Source organism: Temnothorax nylanderi, unplaced genomic scaffold (genome assembly GCF_030848795.1).
Source record: "Temnothorax nylanderi isolate EJ_2023f unplaced genomic scaffold, tnyl_v1.0 TNYL_tig0037_pilon, whole genome shotgun sequence".
Lineage (NCBI taxonomy): Eukaryota > Metazoa > Arthropoda > Insecta > Hymenoptera > Formicidae > Temnothorax > Temnothorax nylanderi.
Genome location: NW_027249099.1, coordinates 508,542 through 530,126, shown reverse-complemented (window position 1 = coordinate 530,126; position 21,585 = coordinate 508,542). Strand labels below are relative to the sequence as shown.

At 44.3% G+C, this 21,585-nt stretch overlaps 1 protein-coding gene across 3 annotated transcripts in view; it reads right to left on the bottom strand.

Moving 5' to 3' along the window:
* Nucleotides 1-21,585, bottom strand: part of Sema5c (Semaphorin 5c) — a 96,879-nt gene that overhangs the window by 6,580 nt on the left and 68,714 nt on the right. For all 3 annotated transcript variants that reach the window (XM_071703851.1, XM_071703852.1, XM_071703850.1), the window contains 3 exons: nt 16,073-16,169; nt 600-807; nt 167-372 (listed from right to left, as the gene is read on the bottom strand). In XM_071703851.1, the coding sequence (XP_071559952.1) occupies nt 167-372; nt 600-807; nt 16,073-16,169 (511 nt within the window). The remainder of the gene's footprint in view (nt 1-166; nt 373-599; nt 808-16,072; nt 16,170-21,585) is intronic.

The following is a 21,585-nucleotide window of genomic DNA, read 5'->3' as shown; positions in this document are numbered from 1 at the left end:
ACGATAAAATTAATCTTGTTGGTTTTTCGATATAACTGTAAAAAGAATTTCGTAAGAATTTCATGGAAAGAGAGGAATATTAAAACGGGCTGCGACAAGTTGAGTGTAAAGTTAGTGACATTTTTCAGGACTGATCAGCTGGACGAAGCAACTCGTGCGAACATACTTGGAGTCGTATTGTCGCGTCCTCAGGTTCGGGGAGGCCAGCGTCCTGTAGATCGCAGGATCGGCTCCGGAGAAGTCGGTGGGTGCACCGGCGAAGAGCCCGCCGGATGGACCTCTCGAGAGAAGTGCCGTGACGTTCGCATGCGGCGAGTACGGGCACATGGCCACGCCCGACATCTCGCTGGTCACGCTCGTTATATTCTCGATCTGTGATCATAATTGCCACTGTATAGAGAACTACCGACGGCGTTCGAGCGGGGCGTGACCTCATAGCCGTTCCAAATTGGACGTTACACGGCTAATGACGACGATAATCTGTTCATCGACGAATCGCAACGGGGAGAACAGGCGTTAGGAACTCTCGTTAATTGTGAACGAGATTCCCGACTCGCCTGATGGTCCCGATCGGACAGACTACTTTTCGGGGAACGTACCTCTCGCCACGCGCACCACGGGCTGAATGCGTAAGTGCCGCATGTGAAGAGGCTCTTGCCGTTGCTGAGGAGCACCTTGACGTAATTACGACAATCCTCGACGCTCTGTCCCTTATTCTGACACGTGTTGACCTTGTCCTCCGGCGCGGACCAGGAGGCGTGCTCCAGGTCCGTCAGCGACGTCAGCGTCAAGCGGTATAAATTATCCCTGAAAAGACACGCTTTATTTACATTTTCGTCGGCGTGTGCTGCTCTTCACGCGTCATTAAACGTGTGTCCTGCATAAAGGCCGGTCGCTATTAACCCATTAAAGCCCACTGTCGTTGCAGCGACTGTCTCCACTTGTCGCTTCTGCGACATTGTTTGCCGGTAATATCGTTTAAAGCAAACACTCTTCAGTATTCTACGATCAATGAGATAAATTGATTCCAGATCTTTCGAAAAATCGGAACCGCAGCTTCTCGAACGCACGGAGAATTATGAGTTTTATTGGGATCATAAATAGGTTTTCGTGATCTGGAGAATCAACGTTCGCGCAACCTTAGATGGATTTCATTAAAAAGGAACGTTTCATTGCAAGTTGCGTAGCAATCGAGAACGCGATGTATAACGCGTATTTCAATTTTAAATCGAGGAAGAATAACCGTGACGAGTGACAGTGACGGGAGACGAGTAACGACGATAGCTTCCTTTATGCGATATCACGTTCAACGAGGTCGCCATAAGCCACTTAGAGTACCTCGCTGAGTCTTGCCTATCGTTTCTCTTCGAAATATCTGCGCGATCGTCGATGCCGATATTCATGAATTCTTTAACGACGTGGTTGATTATGCTACTCCAATTATCCGCTAATAAACATGTGTTTTACATGTCTAAATGAATGTTCATAAGCTGTCGATATTACATATCACTTCTCATATGTATTAATACAACTTAAGAAAAATTTTCCATGTTAAGTGTGTCGCGATACATTTCAACATTTATCGAAGAAATAGGTGATTTATTGGTGTCAGCGTAAAACAGCTAGATTGAAAGTAAAATGAATTAAATGATTCTCTTCGTCTAGTCTTTAACATTCAATTAATTGCGAGAGATAGAAAATTACATATTAATAGATTTAAATCTAAGGATATAATAACTTCATGCTTCTCACATGCGAGAACAGATCACGAAAGCCTTCGTAAAAAGATGCGCATGAGAGAAAAATCGCCCGTGAGTCAAGTTATAACTGACGCGAGAACTGCAAGATTAATGATTTATGAGAGGACGGTCGAGGTCTGAGGATACGTCCTACGGAGAGCCGATCGGAAAGCTGATGGTTTCCCGTGAAACAAACGTGCGCGCGGCTACCTTCCGAGGAATGCGACCGCTTGCGAAAGGTGACGTGACGAGGTGCCCGGTATCTCGAGATAAAAAACCTCTGAGAGAGAAGCGTCACTTGCCGTGCGTTTCATTCCGCGAAGCGTTACGGCCGCGTCTTTCTCGCGGCCGATCTCGAGGCGCTCGTATATGAGGCACTTCGTGGCAGTCACGAACGTGTACTCGGGTTTGACAGCGGCTTCGAGGAGCCCTCGAAAACTCCTCGGACGACATTCCACGGCAGACCACTTGACTTCAATGCGACGTGTACTCACGCATACGTACGCGCGAGTGCGTACGGCGCGGCGGCGCTTCGCCACTGAGTAGGTACGCGGGAGATCGAGCGATCGAGCGAGATCGCTCGGTGCACCACTGCACCCGTTCTCCTCCAACACATAATCAGTAGGTTGGACATTCCTTACCGTATATTATCAAGGATTTTCGATCTAATCGAGAAATTTTGGGTGGATGTAATATGTTCAGTGAGAATATGTGGAATTTTCGATACGTTATTATTATTCAACAGAATGTCGCATTTAGAGAAGCTTGGTTTACGCAAAAATTTTTCAAAGCTTAAATTATGTCAACGTTATCACGTACAATCATGCTTCAACATCAAGAGACACGGTAGTGTCTCGCGCCAAGTACGCGCGGAGCGAGACGCACCGCGATTGTAACTAACGCGATTGGCGAAATGATAGGTTTGTACGCTGCGATTTTTATCTACCGCGACGAAAGCGGAAGTAAAACTCGTGGTACGCAAACGAACGGCATTGGCAAACCTGGTGGCGAGAAAACCGCCTGAAGACAGCGATCAACAGTCGCCTCGAGAAGCTCGATAAATAAATTATCATCGGCTTATAAATAACGCGCAGAGATATGGTCCACGTGTGATCGTCCGCCTTGTCTCTTCTCGGCAAGGAGACCGACAACCACGACTACGACGATCGAACAGGAAGTACAGACGGCGGTCGAAGTGGCCGCAGATAACCAGTAGATAACTCGATACTCTCCTATGTCCCTTTAAGTAGCGGCTTGCGCGTTTTTTTTTTCTCCACTCCGGTGACGATCGCGATACATATAAATGAAAGCAGCGTGCGATCACGATGGCAATTCCGCTGCTCCGTAACGAAAAAAGATAGGCCTTCAAAGTAGGAAGAATTACTATCATCGCGACTATCAAAATTTGATTTCAATCACAGGATGTTAAAACCGAAGATTTCTGCAGTTAAAGAGGATGCAAGAATTTCGAAACATCGCGTATAATTACAAGATTTACAATTATAATTTAATTAAAAGCTGAGCATTAATTTTAATTGCCTTAAAAGACAAGTTTCCGTTTCTTCTAAAAATCGACACGCTTACTTTCAAACCAAACTTCCCGCTTTCTAACGTCGCCAGAAGCTGGAGAAGTGCGCGTTCTTCAAGGGACATCGCTTTCGCACGCATGTATCGCGTACAAATACAAATGCCCGTACACTTCTTCATTAGACTGCTCGATAATTGCACGCTCGATGCTCTGCATAGACCTTTTGTCAAATCGATAAACTCGGTTTATTCATGATTGCCGTGCCGCAACTTGCAATCCACCGCGTCCATAGACCCGACACTGCACATGCATAAACGTCGTCCGTGCTGCATGCATTCTGCTTGATGCTCCGGGGGACTGCAGTCCCGCGGCATTCATTGGACCTCTCTATCAATCCTATTCAGCCGCTGGGTTTAATAGTCTCGTTCTGCCGCACCGCGCCTGCAATACGGAGTTGGCCCGCACTCTTCCTTTCACCAAGAGGTTCTTCGGAAATTTGATTTATCGTTGACCATTTGGCATTCAACTTTAAATATCATATATACATATACATTATATATTATCAAAATCATGTATACATTGTCATATAAGTCCAGATATTATCGGAAAAGCTTATTTAAAGTTTAAGTAAAGATTAAATTTATATAATCTATATAGTCGCATATCCTTGTAAACTTAATTCTTGAGAAAGCTCGTAATTTTTAATCGCCGAACACCGAAATCATCGGCAGCCTGATATTTTAGTTAACGATGACTGTTTTCGATTGACACGAGAAGAATACGGAAAATCTTGCAGTATCCTGCATACCGATCCATATTCCGCGGTGCAAAACCTTTTTCCTTCCTTGCACCGGCGGCTGCGCGAGAACGGCGGCGGCGACGACGACGGAACTCGCAGCGAAGCATAAACGGCGCCTACGTGGGCGCCCGCGTCGCAAGCACTGCGTGATAGTTCAAGCAGGTAATTATTATTTAAGTGGGATACACGAGAGCGCGCGCGGGCAGGGCACTGGTCGTGAATGCCAATTAATAAGCCGATACACGGCACGTATCCCACCGGATCGCCGCGCCGCGCCGGTCTATTTGTATCGGCAAAACCTACGTGCGTATGGACCAGGGCACTCAAACCCGCCGAAGGGATATCGCTATTTCTCGTACGTCTCGGGCGAGACACGACAACCGCAAGGCCGTCGGGCGCGACACGGGTGAATTATGCCGCGTGAGGAAAAGAAGCCGGAGTCTTTCAAAGTCGAACGGGGGATAGAGATAAGAATTGCGATTTCGATAAAACAAAGTCACGCCTGCAAAACCGCGATCTTTCATTCATTCGCTTGGAGAAGAATTTTCGTTAGAACGGAGGAGTGTTACGTCGTCATGATTGATCTTCCTATTGAAGATACGGCATGACCTCTGCGTTACTTATTCACTACATTCGCATATAATTTATAATAATCTTTCTCTTCTTCTAAAAATGGAATTCCTCCAATAGAATTCCTTGAGCACTTAACCGCTGCGTGGCCTTTCTGTTAGATTTTTATCGAGCGGTAGATCGCGATCGATTTTATATCTCGCTGCTTGTATCACGTGCAACGGGACTCGCGCGAGACCCAATTTTACGGTAACGGCGCGGCTGGATATCGGGAATTTTTACCGGCGTCAATCAACGTCTTTCATATTTTCTTGTTAGAGCATGGGCCCGTGTGCGAAGTAGGCGGGCAGCAAAGCGAACCCGATGTTACTGTCGTCGCGTGACACGTTGAAACACCTCGATCGCAGGAACGTAACGAGATACGAGCCGGCATTGTCATACGCGCCGTTTATTCCGAGATTGGCGCACGTCGAGTTTTGCAATATAAATGCATTTAAATGCAATGCAGGTATAAGTGATTCTCGTGTACCTATCTCGACGAGAGATTCGCAAAGTTTGATTTATACCGCTCGCAAAATAAATGACTGGCGCATTAGTCGTCGTGCGAAAGTCACGTTATCTTCGTCAAAGAAGAAACGATAAAATTTAAAAATTAAATAACATGAGAAGCTGACTTCTTTATATCTTTTTCTAGTTCAGTGAGGCAGAAAATTTACATACTATGCAGTATTATACAATTGTGCAAAAGGTTCAGTTGACACTCTTAGGATCATTCTTAAGGCAAAAGAAAAAAAAAGTAAATTTGTTTCGCATTCGAACGGTGCGTCCTCCTAACTTGATGTGCCCAATTCGAAAAAGGAGTTTCATCGTCGATCCAGTCCCACGGATAAGTGAGCCGTGAGCCGTAAGTAGGTACGCTCTGTACGACGTAAACGTTGTTTATTGGCCGAGTGGCCACATTGAAACAGATTACTTCCTGCTCAGTGGACAAATACCCCTTTGGCTCCTGCCCCCTCTCTTTCCCGTCGTGGACGAACGCGATGATGACTGTGCCATTGTGCCGCGCTGTACGCGGATCTTCCTTGTTGCGCGACTGTAATTCGCGTCTCGCGCCTTGAGAAAACTATGAGTGACAGTTGTGGTTCGTTGTCTCGTCATAATTCGCTCATTACGAGTCTCGCTCAGTGCGAGGCTGGACATGCGCCATGCGCGCTCCTGCGACGATTAACTTCGAGCGCGCTCGCCGAATCGATTTTCCCGCGTGCCCTCGTTTCGCTCCTGTCAATCCCGCGTTCCATTTGAGGCCTCCCGCGGTAACGAAAATATCTCGTTTCATCGTGGAATATTTAAATTTATGCCATGCAATGTGAATCATGTAATAAACAAATTAAAGTAAACGAATTTTTTATCTGTCGGGTATACATTGGGTTTCATGAATCGATAAGAAATATATCGCGATGTAAATTGTAAATGTGAGACACAAAAGTCTATTAATGTGAAACATGTATACGTAAGCAATTCTCGTTTTGCTTTAATTTTATAAATATTAAACATCGTATTTTGTTCTACTTATATCATAATTAATGTCTACTATGATCCTTCGTGTATCTATGTATGCTTGTGTAAAGAGTTGTTAACGCGCTGCTCGAACGGCGTGTATTCGGCGACTGGAAATCGGGTTAATTTAACTTGTGTACTTTCCAACGTGTACACATGCGATACAAGTTAAGGATGCTGTAGACCAGTCTGTCGCATAAATCTCAACTCGATTCGACGAAATGCTAATTGCCGACGTATACACTGTCGCGATAAAATCGCCCGCGAACCCGTAAGTGCGCCGAACGCTCGAAATATTATGCGATAAATAACCGGATAATAAAGCGGTTTCCACTTTTAGCCACGTTCGTAAAATATCGACGCAACTCGAGACCGCCTAGTAATGTCCAACCCCATCTTCGATAGAACGATTTCGTCCGAGGCACTTAATTTACATTACGGTCCGCGTTAATTAACGCGGGATACTTTCACTTTTTCGTTTCGCAATGTTCCTCAAACCGTTGAAAGGACCGTTAAAATGGTGCACCGTGACGAAGGGATGAAACTTGATCCGCGTAACACCGTTTTCCGAGAATAATCTACGATTATCTTTCGATCTGTCTTACATAATATTATATTATAAAGTGATTGCTTACGTGAGAGAATTGCCAATTAATATTAATAGAATTGTACCCGTGAGGAACGAAAATTATGTGATCAATGCGTGAAAATATAGCGGAACGGTAACGTATTATTATTATACACCATATACATTAAAGTACAAAATTGCGGCCAAGGCTCCAAGGCTCATTATTAAAGATTGATACGATCGACCAAGACTTTGGGTAAGATTAAACTTTAACTCAAGCGTGCAAATTATTAAAGCTGTTGATCGAAAGCGCTCATTGTGTCGAAAGTCTTTTAAAATTTCGCACAGACATCAAACTTCATATACACCAGGAAGAAAGGCAAGTCTATCGCGCGCGCATCCTGCAGGATTCTGTGAGCCGCGAAGAATGCGAAATTGCGATCAAAGTTAACTAACATTCTGCTAGAAAGGTACGTCACTGTAGAACTATCGTTCCAGGACGATGCTAGAGAGACGACTCAGATATAAGATGCCCGCGTTGTCGCGCGTTGTCCACGCCGTGTAAATCCCTTTTCTTTTTATCGCACGATCCCACGAGGGAAAGAAAAGCCCTCTCGAGGACCACCGACGGTACGCCGGCCGATCCATCGATACGCCTCTCTATTACCTGTCAGCGACCGAGAGGCCGCTCGATAAGCTTCGGGATCGAGTGACGTCATGGTTGGTGCACACGGGAATTAAGTAGGAATGCAAATCGTGGCGCTGAGCGAGCGAGCGGAGTCGCGCCGCGCCGCGCGTTCAGGACAAACGACCGCGGCAAGAGCGAGTGCATGCACGCACGCACGCATGCACGCACGAACGTATGCACGCCCGCACGCGCACCGCGCACTTGTATTCGATCGCGTGAACTTATAGCGAGCACGATCGAAGGGAACGTGTCGGAGGGAACGAGCTAGAAACGTTCGCAATTACGGCGAGTGAATGGGATTGAAGGGCGAGTTGAATTCGAAACGTATGGAATAACTTCGTTTACCTGTCCGAATTTCGCTCAGGCATCTCTATGCCTCGTGCAACGATTTCTTTCTTACGTAAACACATGATTTTAATGAATAATTGGAATCTCTCGGTTTATATTTACATTTAATTTCCATCATTCTCGAACTCGTGGTCTCGAGATCCTTGGGAGCGAGCTGAGTCGGAAGGAGCCTCGTGCTGGTTTTCTCACGCTCGTGTTATGTCAGTTCGATGCATATTTTCTCTCATCGAATTCTGCAGTCCTTTCCGGAGAAGGCCTTTGAGTTGCACCTCGGTGATATCTAACTCGACCGCGCTCTATCCGTGGGTCGGCATTACGGCCCACGATTACACATGCCGCCGGGCCCCGCGTATGCGGATAGGACGCGATATTCTCACTGATCGAACGATCTGAGCGTGAGTTTCACCTGGTAAATCGGACGAGCGTTATCAGCAGCATTCAACGAGCGGTTCACCGCACTCTTGGGATACCGCCCGCGCGCGAGAGATCGCGTGCATTAAAATTCCGTGAAATATTCGACGATATATTACGCTACCGAGGAATATTTCACGGGTGTACAGGGACATTTAATCATATACGCGAGGGACGCGTATACACGCTGAATATAACTTTCTATATAATCCACGTGATATTTCACATTTTACATGAAAGTGTTGTTATATATGATATCTTGTTAAATATTATTTTTAAACTGTATGTACTACTGACAGTGATTTAGCGACATTATGGTACGATTATTATAAGAAACATGCGAGTTTAAGATCAATTATTTTAACATTACTATTCTATAAATATTATAGATATAAAAGGGGCGTATATATAAAAAACACAACAGTAATGTGACATAACAGTCTGTTTGTCGAAACCCTTGTTATTTTGTTCTTGATGAGAGAAGAATTGCGGCCTTTTTCCATTATCCTGCTTGTTCTGTAAAAGCTTCAGGGAGAGGTAATGTGCGGTATAATATTGAGCTGCTCTCGTTCTTACGCAAGTCCGCTCTCTTCGGCCCGAAGGACAAGTACAAAATTGGACGTCCGACGTCCGACTCGGCGGCTGGCGAACCCGCTCGCGGATCCAGGCACCGGGTACGGTAATCCTACCAATCGCAGACGTTCAATGTTTGCCGAGGGCCCGCGGACAGGAGGTCGTGCCTCCTTTTCTTCATCGTGGAGGAGTTAACAACAGCATCCGAGACGGGATCTCTCGCGATGCGAAACACGTCGGCGAAACACGAAGGTGCACCCGACGAGCGGCGCGCTCGACGAGTTTCTTCGTGACGCGTCGCCGGCCGGCATACGCCTCGTGGAATAATAAATTCTATCGCCATATTTTTTTTTTCTCTATAGAGACGAGATGACTGCGACGAGAACGAGGCGCTCGCTCGTGATCTCGAATCTATTATTTCGTCGCGTTGTAAACGTGAACGGCGTCGCAACAACCAGACCCGTCGTTATCTGTCCTCTTTGTCCTCCGTGCCCTCGATTATCCGTACTCCCTCTTGTTTGGAAGCGGCTCGGCGCGAGTATACTGACGTTGCACGGCCGTTTTTCCCGAGGAGGAAAAAGTGGACGCCGGCCGGGATAAAGAGCGGGACGACGCGACGTCTTCCGCCGCGTTCGCGAATCTCTCTCCGGAGCGCGATCTCTGCTCCGAAAAGACGGCGGAAAAAGCTAAATGACACGCGCGCTCTTCCGTGCCGCTTTAACGAGTAGAATATCTTTCACATCGCGGATGTGACCGTTTATCGTTAAACGAGGTCGCCGCTCCTTCGAACAATAAAGTTTCATTCTTTCCAGTGGTACGGTGGTAGCCCGCAATACTTCTTCGTGACTAACGAAAGGATAATTAAGCTCGGTATGCCGCTACAAATCGATTCCGCGCGAAAGAGTTGCAGTGAAACGAACATTATCTCTTGGGATTGTAGAATGGAAAATCGGAATGCCATGTGAAAGCAAACGTGTCTCTGTTTTGTTAATAATAAAGAATATATCTAGTTTAAACAAGAAGTGTGTTTTATCTGGAGAAATGGGAACGAGAGATTTTACAAATTTCTTATCTCAAGAATCTCAGTCGCTTATAATTTTTAATATAACGCTCGATTTTTTTATATCGCGGGCATAAATACTTTCGCAGAGAACACGTTCTGAAATTATAATCGTGGGCAAGCGCGTGGCAAGAATATCTCAATCTCGCTGAGAAAGTCTCTGTTCAAGAACATCGCTCTCATGTTTTCTTCAATATAGAATTAATTCGCGCGGAAGCTAGAGACCTATCTATTATGCATCGAAGGTGGCTCACAGGCGATCACTTTTACTCGATGCTTCAGGTGCTCTTTTGCTCGACACGCCTGCACGCTCGTTGAGCCTCTCGCTTCCAGCTGACCGCGGGGAGCGGACAATATCGCGTTGTATCACAATTGATCAACGCAATCGAGCTAAATTGTAATGTTTCACGCCCGGTTTTTCGTCACGTTGCGCGCATTACACAAACATACGCGCATTCTGCGCGTGTAAGCGGAGATATACGGCCGACGGGGCTGTCGGCGGACAAGCGAGAGAGCTATTGCGTATACGCGCAGGACACGCTGGCGCCGACTGTGACATTCTCCACTTTCCATCCCTGTACCTTGGTCCCCCGTCGGTCCTCCTTCACCTTCCTTTTCCTACCGCTCACAACCTTCCCAGACCACCTCGGAAACGGCGTGCTCGAAAAATCGCAACCTGTAATTATTATGCTCGAGCCGTGACGGGGTAACGTCTCTGTTATTCCCGTTGCAGCTTGTACGTCTTCGCGAATCGGGAGAAATTGCCGCTTTTACCTCGCCCTAAATTTGACGACTTGCCTAAAAAAGTGAATCCAGACGTCGCGGTCGATCGGCATAAAAAATACGGCAAGATTTGTACAAAAGCTCAAAAATATACTTTTTATGGTATGTTATTTAAAAGATCATAATATAAAGAGAAATCATGATAAGAGACACGTGTGATGTGTGATGTTTACACAAATTTTAAGAGTGTAAGTCACAGAAACACACTTCAGCTGTAGACAAGCGCGCGCAAATTCAGGCAATATTAAATTTTACGCGACTGTCTACAGAAAGAAAATATCGTATATCTTGATTTTATTGAAGTAGGAACACGGTATCAACCGCTACGGTCACCATCAGTTACCTTATAAATATTCAGACCTCATATCATCGCTTATTCACAACTTCCGCGACGCACATATTCGAAAGTATGTAAGCCCGTTATCGAAGATTTCTACGTCTCCAAGTGTAGTAATGTTCGCGTTCGCGTCGAATAATAAAAGGACGACATGTGCAGCGGCATGCTGCATGCGGCCGAGGCTGCCGACGCGACGGACGCGACGCACCAAAATCAGGTTCCGTAGGCGTAACGGTAGGCCGCTGCGCTCGATCTCTCGCGACAACCTGCACCGGTGGACACGTCGATCGACACGGCCCTATAAATAAGGCCGCTTATTTGCTACAAGATAAATCTCCCGGTAACGATTTGTCACGGCGCGGCGCGCGCGTGGCTGCGAAATAAGCGCGTAAGCGCGAAAATCTTTCGCGGAAACGACTTTCCGAATCGACGACGTGTCGGTCGGCCGCGGCCGTGGTGAAATCGTTTCGTCACTGTTCCCGAGAAGACAAGTCTGAATTGATGATGGAAATTAATTGGTCAACCATTCCAGAGATAAATGTTTGATTAATATATTAATGAGATATTTTTGTTCGATAATTATTCCATTCGATGACTCATTAGCAGAAATTTCTAGTTAAAAAAAATCTGTAGGTAGTAAAAATGCAAAATTTAATTAAAAGAAAAGCGCAAAAATAATATTTACATATATGTTTAGGATGTAAAAAAATTTTCATTCCATTAAAATCTTCCTTTAGATAAAAAAAGGAAGAAATGTTATAGGTAAAAGAGAAGGTTTAGAAAGTCGAAAATTTCGTGTATGTAACGTGCGCATTTAAAAATTAAAGTAAATAATGTTAAATGTAAGAAGACAGTCTAAAGTCTAATCTAGAGATAAGTGTGCTTCTTGTGCGTGTGTGTGGATTCTAGTAGGACGAAGGAATTCGCTAAATCGTAAGGGAAAAATGCTCGAGAGAATGTTTCTCTTCGCAGCGTGTCGATATGAAAACGACAGATAGAGAGAACCGGCGATATGGAGAGTCGGGATAGGTTTCGCGTGCCTCGCACACTTCGAGCAACATCGTAAATACGATACGACCACGTTGGCGGCGACGTATGAAATTCCTAACACCTGCGGCCGACTGTCGCGAGTAATCTCACGCACGTAAACCCAAAAACTTTTATTCACGTCACGTCATATATCCAGCCGCTGTCGTTTTAACCGGGCAAAACAAGAAGTTTACGCGGCAGAAATAATTTCTCCCTGTGAGAAATCTTTGGTGAGAAACCACTGCGTTACGAGCCGCGATGACATCCGCATAAGGCTGTCATATATCACTTTCGTCATCCTCAAGAAAAGGCTTGGAAGTCAAATAAATAAATAAATAGAGTGTAGAGAGTAAAGCACGCATGCTATTTAGAAAGTTTGATAGAAGTATGAACATGATGCGTAATAGCAGTAGATAATATATTCACTGCGATTCGAGTGAGAATATAAAAAATATCAGAGCCTGTCATTTCTTCGAGTCTCAAGTTTCTAGTAGTCGAAACGATGCACGATAGGTAAACCTTAAATTTTTATTATTTATTTTTTATTTTAGAGAAATAATGTTTAAAACTAATTAATTATTAAAATTAGAAGGAAAATTAGAGGAAAAAGAAGATATCATATCAAATGAGAACAGTTTTATATTTTTCTATGCTCGGCACTTTGCTGGAAACCGCACGAAAGCTGCTACGTGGGCAGCGGCTAATAACTGACGTTCTATTAATAGAAGGCGTACGGGGGCGTATTCTCTTTTCCACGGATCGATCGACCGATCGATCGTTCGTTCGTTCGTTCGTTCGTTCGACCCAGGCTCGGTCTGATCTCGCGACACTCGTGTCGTGCGTGCACGTATGCACGATCGTATTACCTCGCGTGGGTGGACCGCATTTTTTGTGATCAGCATCGGCTGAGCGTCGTACACAACGTTAATAATGCCGATAACGCTAATTTTAGCTTCATTGATCAACTCGACTGTCATCTTGCAATCCGATCGTGGCAGGTTGGCGATTATTTTAACTTTACGTCCTCTGCTGGATCTCAGAAATTTTCAATATTTTTTGAAAATTGAAATCTCAGATTAAAATTCGGTATAATGTGTCATTTGCATGCAATTAAATCATGTTGTTATACCTCGCGTATTATACTAAAAAAATTAGTAGAGAATCAATAGAAAAAGAATCAACGTCCTCGATTAAAGTCGAAGAGAGGCAGAGCGCTTCGAGTTTTGCGTTTTTGTTGTCAGAAGTGCCCACTTTAACTTAATATTAGCCTTTACATTAACCACTTAACTTATTGTCAATCGCGAGATATAGATAAGGTCGACCAGTCCGGAGGGACCAGTCGTCCAAGTATCCTTCCGATACATCTTGATATCTCGGAGTTAAGCTCGCGGGCACGGAGAAGTTCGAACGTGACGTACTTCGAAGCACCGAAGTCCGAAAGCGTAATCTCGGAAACGATATCTTCCTTCGCGCGTCTTCTTATGCAAGGCTCGCCTATCGAGAGAATCGTGCTCGTCGGTCACTCTGTTTCGCTAATTGGCGCTCCTACGTAAACAGGTTCTCGATCACTCGCGAGACGGCGAAATTACGTCGCTGTCGTTTTCCCAATCTCGGGCCACTCGCCACTCGTTAAAACGCCGTATACAAATATGTATATACAAATATTATTAATGATAGACGGGTTAGGACGCGATTTCGTGGGACAGGTAATCGCCTACTTGATATGCGCGCCACTCGACGCGCCCGTTCCCTTTCTTTTTCCGTTTTCTACTATTTCTCTTTTTTTTTTTCTCGTCGAATATATCGAACGTTATTTCCTGCTTCTAATGAGGCTTATCGACTATAGAGAAAGTACCGCAAAAAAGTTTCCACCGGCCCTGGAAGCGGCCGTTGGTTTCGCCTACGCGAGAGAGCCTGTAATTTGTGTATCGCATATAAGTCGTTCCGAACATAGTTTCGTACGAGAACGAACCGTACTCTAACGCGTTGTAACGAGCGTGAGCGCGACCGGCGGGTACGTTTCGCGCCAGCGCCATTCTCGATCCCACCGTGAGTAAATGAATCGCGCGAAACACGATTTGCTTAAGCGCGAGCACGTACCGCACCGGCAATGATTTTCAGAGGCAATTTCATCGTCGTAATTCCCTCGCCGCCTCATCGTAAATCCGATATTCCACGTAGCGCGTAATTTAATCAGATATGTGTAATACGTCATGTCGCAAAATCGGCCGATCACGAGATCCATCTGTTATTTCTCAATATCGCGATGTCGTTTCGTGCATTATATTTCGTCAGTTAAGATCTTGAACGTATGCCAAGGAATAAAACGTAGCATGTTTCGAAGACGAGACAACACGTGCGGCAAAGAGCGTGGCATATCGTTATTTATTTTAAAATTGTCACGCGATAATTTCGACGACTCGCGGAAGTTCGCTGCGGCCCTGAGATAAACGTAAGGTCATCGAATAGTAAAAAGGTGCGATAACGCAGTTAAGTAAGAAGATTGCGAAATTCGTCGCAGCAATTAGTCCTGGCAATTTAAGTGGCATTGCGCGAGGTTGCCACGGTCATGTAATGCTTATGCGCGTGAGTCGGCGATTCGGCTTTTTCGGTACGATTCCCGGTTAATGAGCGGCACGTAGGCGAGCGACCGACTTCGTTACGAAGCTCAGCCGTTCGCCGGTGTAAAAAGCGTCAACGAGAGGCGCGCCGTTATTTTTTCCCCTCGTTCCTTTCGTGAATCACGTCGCGAGACGAGGGGATAAAACCGAGCCGACTCGTCTGGCGCAGGCGGGTCGTGAAAATGGATCGGCGCCTCGGGGAGACCGCCGTATGTCAGCCAATTTGGCGGGTCGCCAGGACATCTCTGCTGGAAACTGTCGCGGATGAAGGGATCCAGCGCCGTTTACCGCCTTCCACGGGTCGTATTGCGTCTGCAATGTGACGTCGTCAAAGAGCGTGTCGTCGTCCTATAACGCGATTCGCGAAATCGTTCGCCTTTATTTACATTCGATGCTCCGCGTTTATTCCCAGTCTTCGTGTGAAAAGATCAGATCGAAAAGTTTCTCGACTCGAGTCGAGTTTTTTATTGCTGCTTCCAAGGGAACTCTTTTCGTATGCATTTGCAAAATATGTTATTGCGAATCCGATAAACGTCTCGTCATCGTTTCCTCGCTACTTTATTAATACAGAATAATTTAACATAGAAATTGGCTATATGCTTTTTTTCTAAGTTTGATTCTAAAGAAGGACAGCTCTTAAAATGTTGGTGAAACTAATCCTAAGTAGAGCAGATAAGCTTTGGAATAATTAGAATGTTCTGATCATTAGAAGACGACTATGAGATTTGACGTTGCTGATACAAGTTTCAAACTTGTCTGAAGAACAACATGCGTAGAAATCGACAGGCTTCATTAGTTTCTGATATGCCAGTCCGAAGCGTAAAATCGTGATTATTGCGCCAAAATGTGACACTCGTGCGTGATTGAACTTTTTTATCATGTGATTGAGAGATAATATTTATCAAAGCCAGTAGGTCAAGAATATTTTCTCAGTACATTCTGATCTCAGAACGAAACGCTTTCTAAAAACTCGTTATTATCGAAAAGACTATTAGTGATATAGTTACTTCTATCGGATTGAGGACTTGTTCTAACATCGGCAATGCTCGTAGCAGTTTCGATTTCACGAAAGGACTTTCAGCGAGTTTGTTAGCAATTTGTTATTGTTGTATCGAAATTTAAACGTGCAATTTCGAGAGCATTTTATAAATTATTTTGACCTAGTTTTCTATTTTTTCAATTTATCTTTGAATATTAAATAAAACTAGATGTTTCTTTATTTAAATAAAATATTATTTCTAGTAATATACTATCCATTTAATTTTATATAAATTTTTAATTCTGTATAATTTCATCAGAACCCATATTGTTTATATCCAGTTAAAGTCACTGGAGAGTAACTTTGTGCAAGTGTTTTCGTAATTTTTTAAATTAAGTGACGTTAATGTGTGACAACAGTTGTTCTGGAAACGAGAGGATTAACACGGTAATTGAAGACAAGCTTGTGGCGAAAATACGTACCGTGCTCCGACAACGACTTGCTGCCGCGCCACATCGAAAAGCAGCTGAGAATAAGTCGTGACCCCTTCTTGTCGAAATATCCTGGTCTCTGCTAAATCTGCAACACATAACAAGGCACGAGTTATTCAAGTGAGCTCGAGGATATTGCAGGGAAAAATGTGAAGACTTTATTAAATACACCTTAACTCGGTGCGCAAATTGCACCAGGTTCTTATCAAAATTAATCCAGATATTCCATTTCCTTCATTCTCTTTTTCACATAAAATATTTTACTCTGTCAAATAAAATTCAAGGAAACAATGGAGATAGGAATTATAGAAGCAACTATAATAGTGCCTTTATAGCCTTTCGATCTTCAACCTGGGAGGTGAGAAACCGGTACGCGGCAGGTGCGAAAAGTCGGCATGAGGTGTCATAATTACCGAATCGAGCGTGTCGAAAGCGACGCTTTCTTTTTCCTCCCATATGTTTATCGGTAGCAACTCATAATTCAACCTAGGTCAACGTGACCTAGGCACAAGCGCCGCCGGAATTTTTCTTAGAAGACCCTCCAGGCATCGACAAAACTCAGCATTGTTCACGATATTTCGAATCGACAACACGAATTGTCAATAATTAGAAACTTCGAGGAAACGCGTGGTGGTAATGATTGTTTACTGTGGCACTTTGCAAAATTATTTAATTATTTGTAAATACCTTCATCAAAAAATTCTTTTCATTTACTTCCTCTAATTAATGGATACCAATATCTTGCGGCAATCTTATGTATATGTAATAAATAAAATTAAAATGTATTAAATTTTTAATAATATATTACCTCAAAATATAAGTTATTAGAGTGAATGGATGTATTATTCTCTTCGCGATCATTTCGACTACAATAGCAGAGCTAACGAGTGTATCGCGTGAAAGCGGGATAATAGAAGACGTATATTTTTTAAAAAGTTCTGGACATTGTCAAGCACGTGCGAAGAGGAGTCCTCGAAACAGGGACCACCCTGCGCGACGACAACTGGCAGTTCGTAAAGATTTACCGCGATTCGGCTTTATATATATTTTTTTTCGTTGGCACCGCGCGAGTCGGGTGGGGAAGAGGCGATTTTACGTCCCGCGATGTCACGCCATAATATTCTATACACGCCTCTCACACACACGCGCAACACACACATTTAAGTACGTGTACTATCAAGGCATAACGATCGACTTACAAGACTGCCTCGTAAAGCAGGCTTCGATCTTCGTGCCGGAGAGAAGAGAGGCAAAGGGCAAGGCAAAATATGGAGGATACTGAGAGAAGGAAGAGTCGCGAAGAGCATACCGGGCATTCTTCCTTTGCTTAACGATCCCAAAGGATTCTACCTCTTGCCAACAGTTTGCTTCCTTGTTTTCTTAGCGTCTCCATGTCTTCCTTGCCTCCTCTTACGTCTTTAATTCTCTGCTCACGTTATTTTCGTTCGTGCTAGCCACACCTTACATATTTATCCTTACGATTTTGCAATCGATTTTTTTAGATAGAAGTGTGGGAGTAACGTAAAATGTAATAGATTTTATGGGGAACTTCATTCCAACTCTATCGGCAATCTTTTATTAAATTGTTCTAATAAATCTTACTTTTATAATAATAAATTTCTCCGTTAGCAAAACCAAATTGACGGTCTATTTTGTAACAAAGGCTTGAAGTTTAACATTCCACAATTATTTCCTTAGACTAAAAATAATTTTAGGTAGACAGGATATTAGCATCTTGCGTTATTCGAAACGTCATAATTTTGTGCCATCATTCAGCTATTAAATAAAACAATTCTCTTAGTCGCTTTGCGACGTGGAACAACTAGTGTTGGGAGATATCAATTGCTCGACGCGCATCATTTACGACGAGCACCGACGCTCGTCAATCTTTCAGGAGCGACTTCCACGATCCCCGAGACCCGCTGGCTGGCGCAGGTAGCGTTCACTCCGCTTTATCAATTTTCCGTCACGCGCTGGCGGGGATAATACGCTCCGGGTCGAAATTGCATCGAGGATGGAGCGTGGTCGTGCCGTGCCGCGTTTACCTTGTACTACCTCTCGAAGAGATACCGCACACTACCTTAAAGTGATCCTGCGTACGTCCCGCCACGCTACCGCGGATGCGGACCACCGGGCCGGCTATGTTAATACGGATAATTGCGTTACGCGGGCCCCCCCCCCCTTTCCTGCCCTCTTTGCCGCCGCAATCGCGCACCACGTGTGCGGGCAGGGACGCAATTCGTCATATATAATTTCGTTCCATGACAACGTGCGAGCGAAATTGCCATGTTTGATTATTATTAACATGTAAATAAAAAAATTAAAGGTGTTTCAAAAGCGATAATCGATGTAAAATTATTAATATGTAAATAAAGAGGATTAAAGATGATTTAAAAGCGATAATCGATGTAAAATTATTTTCCATTGCACGAATATGTAAAATAGGAAATGTTTCCTTTGAAAAATAATATTTTCATTCTTTTTATACTTATATGACGATAAAGTATAGATATTGTGTTGTGTAAAAATCTATGTACAACAGAAAGAGTCACATATTCATTCGTGATTATAAAGAGTTGACAAATCCAGCATTGACAAATGAACAAAAATGTATTAAATACATGTACTACGCGGTTTTTCGTTCTCTCAGCATTCTGCGTTTACTGAATGCATATATCTTTAAATCTTTTACTGGCAATACAAAAATAAAAGCGAGAAAACGAGAACTTTACTAATAAGACGAAACACGAACGAGGGCGAAGAATGAGATTAACGTACTTGGCCGACTTGGACTTTATAATAACCATTAAAGATTAAGGACGCATGAATATTCCGCTCCTGGAATACTTCTCTGTGAATAATAATTAAAACTTACGCATCGCTAATGAAGGCCGTAAAAACTAATTGCGCCGATCGCCACGCCTTATACGATTCACTTAATTTTGCCTCCTATAGCGACGGGCGGATTTAAACGTCGGCATTCGATGCTCCGTGCGCTCGTAGAGCACGTGCTGTTCCGAGGAAGCCGAGGCACTAATTCCAGATCCGCGAAAGATCTCCGACGATGACGGAGAGATTACGCGAAAAATACAAGTTGCCGCAAAGCGGCAGGGTTGTGACGATAAATCGCGTCGGATCTGATAAGGCTCCCTCGCTAGAGGAAATGCGTGCCTGCACGCATACGCGCTTGTAAACGCCGTCGGTGGGCGGCGGGGAAGAGTCCTTTGCGCACATAGCTTTTACGAAAGTGCGCCCGTGCGCGTACGCAATTTCGTGCATGCGCGATGCATCTAATTACTCACTCGGTCAGAGATCAAAGACGAGTCACGCGCGTATTAACGTATGCGTTAGAGTATGTCGACTTCAAAGGACGACATAATAGCGTTCTCCGGACGCTCGTCGTACAAGGGGCTGCCGAGAGGCGTTCTACTTTAAATTTCACGGGTTTCTCTCTGTGTACCTATTCGCCATTTGTCGGTATTCTGAAACGCTTTCCGCAGCATAGCAGTCCAAATAGACTAGTCTGTTTTCTATCTAAATCGAATCGAATCTGTATGAGATCGATCGCGACGAGCTTGGGTGGTCGGTAAGAGCTTCAACAACTTGGGAAATAGATGCATAACCGTTAAAACATTGAGTGAAGTTTGCTGATCGGTGGAATGTTAATATTAATTGGTCCTTTCGCATGCTTTATCGGTACGCGATCTCTTAATTGCGCTTGCAGTCGCTCGCTCGCTCGCTCGCTGTCTGGCCGTCTAAGCCGTTATTTAGCTCCAATACACGGCTTACGTCAGCGAGCTGACCTTTTTATAAAACGTGATGATGCACAGCTCCGGACAAATCGATTACGCCTGCCGCCTGCCGTAACGATCCGGGAAGATTAGATAAAGGAAGAGGGCCGCTCGTGAGAGTAACAATGTAAATGACACGCTATTTTTAACACTCTGCAGTAAAAATAGCACACAATGAGTATTATTAGCATTTCCCTATCTGTGGAACGTCACATGTCTATTTCTCGTCACGAGCAGCTGCGAGTTAAAAAAAATGCTCAGATTAAAGAAAATAGGCGAATAGGAAGTTTAACCGTAGTAACCTCTTCATTACATTTAAAAAAGTATAATATAGATTAATAAATGCTTTTTTACTAATGCCTATTTATTATATCACAAAGAGTCGCGATTTTTATGCATCTATATATATATAGGAAACATGACGTTCTATTTCAGATATAAGGTGAGGAATAAAAGGCGTTCTTTTTGCTGTGATTAATATTGAAATATACAAAATCAAGCCTCGCGTAAAAAGCGGTACGATTAAAAACATTCCCTTGCAAATCTCATTAGTTTCAACGAATTCTCCTAAATGGAATTGTGAGTATCAGGATCCTCGTCATGCCGAAAGTTTAATAAAATTTATGGTACCGGCAGGATTAACACACGCCAGTCACACACCGGCCCGTTAAATCCCCTTGGCGAGAGACAATTTGCCCGACGTAGATGGATCGCATCACGAAGGATTGTTCCTTTATATATCGCTTCCTCGTAATAAATCCTTTAATTTTAATGAATCTTCTTAAATAAGATATACTCCACGCTGTTGGGGTGCTTCACGAAAATTTATGGCGACTTAGAGGGTTAGTGAGCCGATTGTGTCCCATTCCAGCGAATCTCTCCTTCATATGGGACAATCTCGACGTAGGTGACGTAGATGGATCGTCGCGTCGCGAGAAATCATCATCGCGTGCGCATTATCAGATCGCCACGTGATGCGAGCACGATGCCGCGCGTTTCCCCATTGTCCATGGGGATGGCGGGCACGAACGGTGACCGTTTAGCCGCACTTGGCTCCAGCCACGTGGGTGGCTCGACTTTGTCCGGCGATAATCCGCGTCAATTCCCTCCTTTAGTCCTCCCTCATCCTTTCCGTCGTCGCTCTTTTTCTCTCCTTCTCGGATATCCGCGAAATTGCTCTCTGCAAATAAGGACGCGTCGATAGTCTGGTTTTACTCGCTCTTGCATAATGATTTCGCGCGTGCAACCGTACACCTCGAAATCCTCGAACCCTTCGTCTTCGTTTTCCGTCAGCCTCCTTCTCTCTTCTACCTCGTAAACTCTTTTTTTTGTCCCTCGCGTTCGCCAACTTCACGCCGACGGAGGAACACGTGGGTGGTTCACAAGTAACCGATAATTTTCGAAATTGGCCGTGGAGAGGCGGCGAAATGTGAAATCGTCGTAGCCGTAAGCGTGACTATACGATTTCGCGAGTAAAGCGTGTTGCGGCGAAAAAAGGAGTGATAACCGGAGAAAGAAGAGAAAAAACTTTAGGGGAGAGAAGAGAGAGAGAGAGAGAGAGAGAGAGAGAGAGAGAGAGAGAGAGAGAAGTTCTCAATTACTTTCTCTCAGGAGCAAGAGAAAATATTTTTCTTGTCGAAATATCTCTTAACCGCAATACGGCTGTATAATCACAATGTCCATATGAAAATCCCAACTATGCAAGCAATCGCG